Source organism: Adiantum capillus-veneris, chromosome 10 (assembly GCF_014529385.1).
Source record: "Adiantum capillus-veneris isolate H3 chromosome 10, ASM1452938v2, whole genome shotgun sequence".
Taxonomy (NCBI): Eukaryota; Viridiplantae; Streptophyta; class Polypodiopsida; order Polypodiales; family Pteridaceae; genus Adiantum; species Adiantum capillus-veneris.
In genome coordinates, this window is record NC_140940.1 from 71,644,946 (window position 1) to 71,653,931 (window position 8,986).

Consider the following 8,986-nt stretch of genomic DNA (forward strand, 5'->3'; position numbering starts at 1 on the left):
CCAATATGGCATTGCACATTTTGCTACTTATAATGCTTTGAAGCAGGCATTTCTGCAGAGATTTAGAAAGGAGAAGACTCCGACTGATGTCCTGAGAAAACTCAGAGACATTAAGCAAAATAAGATGCTGGTTGAGGACTATGCACAGAAGTTCAGAATTTTAGTAGAAAGATTGCAGGGGAATGAAAGACCCACTAATGAAATGTTAGCAGGTTATTTTTTGAAAGGATTGAGAAGCAGCTTAAAGGGAGCAGTAGCTAGCATTGATATTGCTGGAGGTCTGGATGACCTTGTTACTGCTGCTGCAAGGGTGGAGAAGAGACTTGGCATGACCAAAGCAAAAGGAAAAGAAGACAGTGACTCAGATTCAGAAGAAGCATCTGAAGACACAGATTCCAGTGGGAACTCAGATTCAGACTCACCATCAGACAGTGATGAGGAAACAGAAAAAAGAAAGAAGAAAAAGAGCAGTAAGAAGAAGAAAGTTAAGCAAAAGCAGAGTATTGAACAAGATTTGGTAGGCAAACTTAAAAATTTTGGTTATTCTGTTGTAGCACCTAAAGAAAAAGTGTATTGTCACATTTGTGAAAGGGATGGACATAGTACTGCTAGCTGTTGGTATAATCCAAAGAATAGAGGGCAGACAACACCTAACATAGGAAGAGGAAGACCAGAAATTGGAGCAAATCAAGCAGTACCATTTAGGGGAAGACCACCATTTCAGAGGGCAAGACCTCCTAGACCTCCTTGGAGAGAGCAGGAGAACAATAATAATAGGAGACCCTGTGTGTACTGTGGTGCACCAGATCACTGGGTAGGTCCCAATTGTGCTTTATGGGTGAAGCATAGGGAAGAAAGGGGAATGCCCATTGTGAGATATAATCAGCCCAATCAACCTGAAAATCAGCAACAGCAGCAGCAACAAAATCAGCCAGCATCTCAGGCAAATGTAATCTTGTTTGATGTGTTTTCTCAGGATAAGCAGATGCAAGATACTGACCAAGAACAGGAGCAGCAAGGGAATGAAGAGGAACATCAATGGGCTTGTGACTGTAACCAATGTGTGCAGGAGGATCATGTTGAAGTTCTAGCAGTGACTAGGTCTAAGGATAAAGCACCTTTGGATTGGAAGGAGCAAAAAGGGGTAAGAGACCAGGTTACAAAAAGGATTGCCAAACACCAGGCAAAGCAGGTGGATATTGAGGATGACCCAAAAGAAAAGGAAGACCAGAATAAACGGAGTAAGGAGATGGAAAATAAACAGGATAAGGATTGGTTTGAAATACTTATTAGCTCACCTCTTCAATTATCTTTGGATCAGTTGTTGCAATTGGTTCCAGCTTTCAAAGACAGATTATTCAGAAAGCTGCAAAACCTGAATGGACTTGGCACAATGGACAGGCAGTTTTATTCAGCAGCAGCAAATAGAATTGATCCAGCAGATGTGGACTTTGTGGTACCAGTTATTAAAGTACACTTTCTTGGAGAAAATTTTGATGATGTGTTATTGGATGGAGGCTCTGGGGTGAATATTTTACCAGAGGCAGTGTACAAAAGAATGGAGTTGGGAGCTATGGCTCCAGCACCTTTTCAGGTGAAAATGGCAGACCAATCTAGGGTACAACCTTTGGGAATTCTCAAAGCCCAGGAAATTCAGGTGTCAGGATTATCCTTTTTTGTTAATTTTGTGGTACTCAGAATGTCAGACTCAGCAGCTGCATATGAAATGCTATTAGGAAGGCCTTGGTTCAGATTGGCTAAAGTAAGACAGGACTGGGGAGGAAATGTTGTCATATTGAAAAAAGGGAAAAAGAAAGTAACCATACCTATGAGGGGAAGGAAGATGGTTCCATTAAGTGAGAAACCACTGTTTGCTCAGACTATTAATTTTGCTGATGAGGTCACAGATGACCAAGAGGAAGAGTTCTTGAAGGCCAATCCAACTGTTGTACCTGTGTTTGAAGTAGATGTGGAAAGCATGTTACAGCAGGGTAAGAAACAGGATGAGCCAGATACAGGTTTAGCACCAGGACAGACAGTGCAGGGTAAGGAACTGTTACAGTTGGTGGACCAGAAATATGCTATGTCTGATAAGGAACAGATTCAGCAGGAAGAAAAGGAGGCCAGGGATATGGCTGAGAAAATCTATGAAAAGAAGTTTGGGGCATCAAGCAGGGTAGAAAAGGAGGAGCTTCAGGAGCTAAATTTCGGAACAGAGGCAGAACCAAGAATGGTCAGAGTGAGTGCACACATTCAAGGGGAATTTCTAGCACAGCTGTTGCAATTATTGGTTGATTATAAGGATGTGTTTGCTTGGGATTATTCTCAGGTGAGAGGCATTGACCCAGCACTACATCAACATAGGATTAATTTGAAAGAGGGTGCAAAACCAATTGTGCAGCAAAGATATAGAATGAATCCTAACTTTGCCAAACAGGTGAAGGAGGAGCTTGATAAGCTCCTGGCAGTAGGGTTCATTAAACCTGTACATGAAGTATCATGGTTGTCTCCTATACTGGTTGTGCCAAAGAAAAATGGAGCTTTAAGAGTATGTGTGGATTATAGAAAATTGAATGCAGCAACCATTACTGATCCCTTTCCTATGCCATTTTGTGATGCTGTGTTGGATGCAGTAGCTGGTCATGAAATGTACAGCTTTTTGGATGGATTTTCTGGTTATAATCAGATTAGTGTTGCTGAGTCGGATCAGCATAAAACAGCTTTTATAACTGAATGGGGAGCCTTTGCCTACACAGTGATGAGTTTTGGGTTAACCAATGGACCACCTTCATTTAATTTTGTTGCTCATAAGGTGTTTGAACCTTACTTACAGGACTTTATGAGAGTCTTTGTGGATGATTTCTCAGTGTTTGGAAAGAAGGATAAACATCTGCTACATCTGAAGCTCTGTTTTGAAAGATGCAGACAATTCAGGATGGCTCTGAATCCTTATAAAAGTGTAATTGCTGTGAGGAGTGGAATACTGTTAGGACATGTGGTGTCAGAAGCAGGAATGGCAATAGATGTCAAGAAAATAGAAGCCATTCAAGCAGCACCAGTTCCTACCAATGTTAAAGAGTTAATAAGGTTTGTTGGACAGACAAAGTGGCACTCCAGATATTTGAGGTATTTGTCTAATGTATGCTTGCCATTAACTCAATTAACAAAGAAGGATGTGGCATTTGTATGGGATGAACCTCAGCAGAAATCATTTCAGATGTTGAAGAAAATGATATCAGTAGCACCAATTTTGCAGCCACCTGATTGGTCATTGCCTTTTCATGTGTTTGTTGATGCCTCGGATATAGCAATAGGAGCTGTACTGATGCAGGAGAAGGAGAAGGGATGGTTCAGACCTGTGTACTATGCAAGCAGGGTTCTCACAGGTGCAGAAAGAAACTATCCTGTGACAGAAAGAGAAGCTTTAGGGATGGTATATGCATTAAATAAGTTCAGGCATTACTTGTTGGGGAACAAGATAGTGTTTCATGTTGATCATCAGGCCTTGTTGTATTTGATCAAGAAGCCACTTCTTACTGGAAGGCTTGCAAGATGGATGTTGTTATTGCAGGAGTTTGACTTTCAGATTGAGCATACTCTTGGGAAGGAGCATGTAATTGCAGATTATCTAAGCAGGATTGAAACAGGTGAAGCACCTACTGGGGTAGATGATGCACTTCCTGATGCTCAGTTGTTTGATGTGCAGACTGTTGTGACTGAGTCTTGGTATGATCAATTGCTGATGTTTTTGACTGATGGAACTATACCAAGGGAGTTCAATGCTGATCAGAGAAGAAAATTTGCACTGAAAACCAGACCCTATTTAGTTATTGCAGGGGCACTATATAAGAAAGGCATTGATCAAGTGATAAGAAGATGTGTACCAGAATTTGAGCAAAGTGCAGTCTTGCAGGAAGCACATTCAGGCACAACAGGAGGGCATTTCTCTGGAGATACTACAGGGAAGAAGATTTTGCAGGCTGGATTATGGTGGCCTACAGTTTTAAAGGATGCACATGATTATGCCAAAAGATGTGTAATTTGTCAGAAAACAGGTCAACCTGATTCAAACAGGGATAGGATGGGGGATCCTATTTTGCCTTTGGAACCTTTTCAAAAGTGGGGTTTGGACTTTGTAGGACCTGTCAAACCAACTTCCAAGAGGGGATGCAGATACATTTTAGTGGCTACAGATTATTGCACTAAGTGGGTAGAAGCAGTAGCATTGAAGGATAATAAAGCTTCAAGTGTGGCCAGATTTCTTTATCATAACATTATGACCAGGTTTGGGTGTCCAGTGGAGCTGGTAAGTGACAGAGGAACTCATTTTCTGAATGAAGTAATTTCAGAGCTAACAAGGACACATATGATTATGCACAAGAAGTCTACAGCATATCATCCACAGGCTAATGGTCAGGCTGAGAGCTCCAACAAAACACTGGTAAGGATTTTGAAAAATATTGTGACAGAGAATCAGAAGGATTGGGATGATAAGTTGGATTCTGCCTTATGGTCCTTTAGAACAGCTTTCAAAGTCACTACTGGTATGACACCATTCAAGCTGGTGTATGGGCTGGAAGCTGTGGTTCCTATGGAGTTTGTGGTACCAAGTTTAAGAGTCTCAGCAGAGAAGCAGTCTCCAAAGTTGTCAGTACTACACAGGAACAAATATCTGATGCAGCTGGAGGAGGATAGGTTGGTAAGCTCTTACATTACTGAAGTCATACAAAGAAGAAGACAAGCATGGGTGACCAAGAATGTGAAGTTCAAGATCTTTCAGGTTGGAGATTGGGTAATGTTGTACAACTCTAAGCTAGGACCACATCCTGGTAAATTGTCATTAAGATATCAGGGACCATATTAGATTGTGCAGGATAAAGGACAAGGGACATTCATCATAGCTGATGTGTTTGGTACAAGAGTGGAAAAGGCAGTTAATGGTTTCAGGCTGAAGAAATTTCAGGGAAAGCCACCTCATTTGGACTGGCCAAGTGTAGCCTGCATAACTGTAATACCCCTACAGTCAGGAGATTCAGAATCAGCAAAAGGAAAAGGAAAAATGCTGGTTTGCATGGATTTGCGGAGGTCTTTTCATAGTATCCCATATAATTCACGGGTTGGAGGAAGTAGGCAGTTCCAAAGTGCACATCCGATTCAACATTGTAGATGTTGGAAGAGTACCTGCGTCGGAACTGACCAAGTCAGAATTTTTAATAAGAAATTATTAGGCCGGACTAATAACTTCGGGGAGTGTGTTGAAAAGAAGTTTCGTAGCACTTCAAGGATACTGGGTGGAGATATGTGTGCATGGTGCAGCGAGTATAATCATACATGCAACAAAAGTTTAGTACACATGCAGCAGCGCGGCGCATTCGGGTTTTCGCTTGAAGAAGCTTTATTCAGTCCTGCCATGCCGAAAGCAAAGCAATTGATGGCCATGCAACCACAGCCTGATGAGGAGCAGACCGAAGGTTCGGGGCGACGTTTGAGAAGCAAAGCTTTGCCTATGCGGCTTGACGTTAGCAGTGCAGACGAAAATAGTGACTCTGTAGAAGAGGAAACGCCAATGCCGACTCCTGTGTCAGAAGGTAAGGTGATGCAAACATTAATGGACCCTTTTATGGATTTCAAAGTTGACATAGATTGTCAGGCAGAGCGCAACGCCATATGGTTGCAGCAGGTAGGATTGTATGAGTTTGCCATTCTGCCTTGGGAAGAATGTAAAAACAATGTATATGCAAAGTCTCAGTTGGAAATACTTAGGAAGACTAAGGGGAGAGTGTCACCACATGTGGTACTCAATGTGGAGTTGGTGTCTGAGGTGTTCAAGCTGCCTTTGCATCCTAATACACCTATTCCAAAGTGTTCAGAGGAAGCACTGAAAAAAGAGTTTGGTCCAAGAGAAGGAGGCAGGCAGTATTACATGTTAAAGAATGTGGCATATGCTAGGAGAGAGCAGCTTAAGTGGTACTTGGAGAGGCTATGCTTTATTGTGAAGTTTGATTATATGTCAAAAGAAAACTTTGCACCATTAAGCTATGCAGAGCAGGGAGGAGAAGTGAGCTGGGCTCACTGGGTGTATGAAAAGTTGGCAGCAGAGATTCATTCTTCAGACAAGAGGAAGACACAGGCAAATAGTAGGTTATGTGGTTACTTGTCAGCATTGTTTTTTTTTGCACAGAGAGTACAGAATGGTGAAGCAAGGTGGCCTGTGAAAGCAGAAAAACTGGTGCAGGAGAAGCAGCAGCCAGTTCAGATTGAGCATCCCATCATGGTGCATTCTGAAAAGACAGGATTTGTGAAGTTTAATGCTAAGCATATGGAGGCTTATGAGGATTTGGTGAAAGCCAAATATACTCCAGGAGAGGCCTTTGAAGAAATCACAGCAAAAATGCAGTTTGCAGAATTTGGTACCATGGATGTTGATTCACCAATGCAGGTAAAAGCAGAGGAAACACCAATAAGGCTTGGTAAGGCTTTCACATTATCCAACAAGAGGAAGAAGTCTGAACCAGTCAGCAGAGTGTTTTCTAGATTAGATTTCAGTACTGAGGAAGTCTCTGGAGTATCAGTAGATACTGGGAAATTGGACAGTGATAAAGTAGTTCAGATGCTGCAGCAGGTGCAGGAATTTGTGAGGCAGCAGAATAATATGCTGAAGGTTCAGAGTATGCAAGCTGAAAGGAATGCAGAAAAATTGATGGAGTTTAAAGGACAGGTGTCACAGGTGAAAGAGTTTGAAGAGCAGATAGCCATGATGAAAGTAAAGTATGAGCAGGATATGGAGGAAACAGTGGGGAAACAGAAGATGGAGTTAGCAAAAGTGAAGAGATCATTGGGGGAGTTTAAGCAATGGACTGAGAAAGTGGAGGCAGCGGTTGCTTTGGAATTGGAAGACATGGCAAAGAGGAATGCAGAGTTACAGGTCACTGTGGAGATGCAGAGGTTGAGATTGGAACCTTTGCAGATATTAGAGCAACAGATGTTGGCACAAGAGGAAATTAGCTTGAGTGCAGTATTAATGAAAGAAGGAGAAGTGTCTATCCTCAAGCAGCAGTTAGCTTTGGTTGCACAGGAGATGTGGCAAAAGACCAAGGAAAGAATGAGATTTGTCATTAAGTATCCATATGAGGTGTTAAAGGCAGGGTTAGTGCATGAGGTAGAAGCACAATTGTTGAAGGAAGTGGAGGAATTGCAAAAGGAGAGAGACTGTTTGAAGCAGCAGGTTCAGCAGATGGAAGAGAATAAGAGACAGCAGCTTGCAGAGTCAGAAAAGAAAGAGGAGAATTTTACTAATAGTTTTTTGATGCAGGATGTAGCTGAGGAGAAAGTGGCAGAAGAGAAGATTGATACTGAGATTGCAGATAGAGCACAAGAGGTGGAAATGGGAAAAGATGATGTAGCAGAATCAGATGCAGTAAAGGAAGCAGAGCTGGTGGATCATAAAGTGAATGCTGAGGACCAGAGTAAGGAAGAAGCTGTGCAGCAGAGGGTGGATTCCTGATCAAGGGATATGTGGATCCGGGTCAGATTTCTCTGAAATATACCACCGGGGCGTGCCATGTGTTGAGAGGCACATGTTAGAAACTGACTCTGAATAGCTAAGTCGGATTTTGACTTATCGGATATTTACTGAGCTGTATTTTGCTAAGTCGGATGTAACTGTCTTTCAGTTGCAGTCTGCTGAATGTCTTGTGACTGGGTAGTTAAGTCAGATTTATCTATAAAAGTGGGAAATGTATCTGCGCACGGGGTATCAGTTCTTTGATGTGAATGCGATGATGATGGTACAGTGCAGCAACTATTCAGTGTATTTTTTGCTTACTCTGACATTTAGAGTAGTTAGGTTTACTGTGTCTGAATTGTTGTTAATGTAGTATGGTGGAGTAGATGGTTATTATTACTGTGTATGATGTTCATGTGTTGATCTAACCCACAACAGATAGGAAATTCTTCTACCAACAGAAGATCGTATACCTATTCGTTGCGATGGTACTAGGAGAAATCCTCAATTCTTCGAACCCTATCATTCTTCCCATATTGAATTACCATCATTCCTTTATTGTTTCTATCTTTATCCTGTTTTAACCTATCCACCCACCCCTATAAAAAGCCGATATGAGCCGCTGCTGTTGTTAATGTTAAAAAAAAAAAAGGTTTGTAATTTCCTGAGTCACTACCATGGCAAGTGTTTCTTTCCCCACGTTCAATGGAAAGAAGGGAGAAGATCTCACCATCGACTTTTTGGATGATTTCGATATTGCTTGTGTCATCTCCAACAAAGATGACGACGCTTCACAACTTAGAATTTTTCCTCTACTGATGAAAGTAGAGGCCAAGTCCTGGTATAATGCATTGCCCTAGGCTACCAAGAATGCATGGATGTGTTAAGGACTACTTTTGTAAAGAGGTTTGGTGGAGGCACAACCTCGGAGAAGCTATGGCAGCTACTACTGACAGAATTAAAGCAAGGAGGTCAGCTGGAGTATGCCACCTACGAGTCCAAATTTTTGGACTTATGCGAGAGATGGGTTGCCTCACTGGAGGAAGACAAAGGAGCGCCTAATTTCCTAAAGAAGGACCGTTTCATTGCTGGTCTATGGTCGCCGCTTAGAGAGAAGGTGAAGGGAATGTTTCCTGCAACATATGAGTTGGCAGTCGAAGTAGCCCGCCTTAAAGACAAGAAGCTGCGCATGCAAGCAAGAGTAAACGAGTCAGAGGAAACAACTCGGCCCGAAAAGGGAAGGCAAAGGTATAAAAATCATTTCGAGAGAAGCACAAAGGGAAAGCAAAGGTGGAAAAAGTGGACGCTATGGGAGTGAGGCGTGCCAGGAACGATGAAGCATCTCAAAGAGAAGAGAAGATGAAAGGGAAGGCTGAGTCGAGCAAGCAAGCAGCTAAACCGTGGCGGAAGATAGACATCATGGACTTTTCACTAGGTGAGTATGCAAAACCCTATGACTTAGTTCAGGATATTATAATGCAG

At 42.2% G+C, this 8,986-nt stretch overlaps 2 protein-coding genes across 2 annotated transcripts; both read left to right on the plus strand.

Annotated features, from left to right (window-relative positions):
- Nucleotides 1-862: 862 nt before the first annotated feature.
- On the plus strand, nt 863-5,097 carry LOC147449040 (uncharacterized). The gene is made up of 3 exons (XM_086521498.1): nt 863-2,437; nt 3,707-3,865; nt 4,948-5,097. The coding sequence occupies exons 1-3, from the start codon at nt 863-865 to the stop codon at nt 5,095-5,097; spliced, it is 1,884 nt and encodes a 627-aa protein (XP_086377624.1).
- Nucleotides 5,098-5,353: 256 nt separating this feature from the next.
- LOC147449041 (uncharacterized) lies at nt 5,354-7,504 on the plus strand. Its single transcript, XM_086522512.1, has 3 exons — nt 5,354-5,578; nt 6,182-6,340; nt 6,440-7,504. Exons 1-3 carry the CDS (start codon nt 5,354-5,356, stop codon nt 7,502-7,504), a joined length of 1,449 nt encoding a protein of 482 aa, XP_086378638.1.
- Nucleotides 7,505-8,986: the final 1,482 nt, after the last annotated feature.

Coding starts and splice junctions, on each gene's coding strand:
- LOC147449040 (XM_086521498.1), top strand. CDS start 863: ATGCCCATTGTGAGATATAATCAGCCCAATCAACCTGAAAATCAGCAA. Junction 2,438..3,706: donor ATCCTAACTTTGCCAAACAG/GTGAAGGAGGAG, acceptor TTTGATGTGCAG/ACTGTTGTGACTGAGTCTTG. Junction 3,866..4,947: donor ATAAGAAAGGCATTGATCAA/GTGATAAGAAGA, acceptor TAATGGTTTCAG/GCTGAAGAAATTTCAGGGAA.
- LOC147449041 (XM_086522512.1), top strand. CDS start 5,354: ATGCAGCAGCGCGGCGCATTCGGGTTTTCGCTTGAAGAAGCTTTATTC. Junction 5,579..6,181: donor AAACGCCAATGCCGACTCCT/GTGTCAGAAGGT, acceptor TTTTTTGCACAG/AGAGTACAGAATGGTGAAGC. Junction 6,341..6,439: donor TGGAGGCTTATGAGGATTTG/GTGAAAGCCAAA, acceptor TCACCAATGCAG/GTAAAAGCAGAGGAAACACC.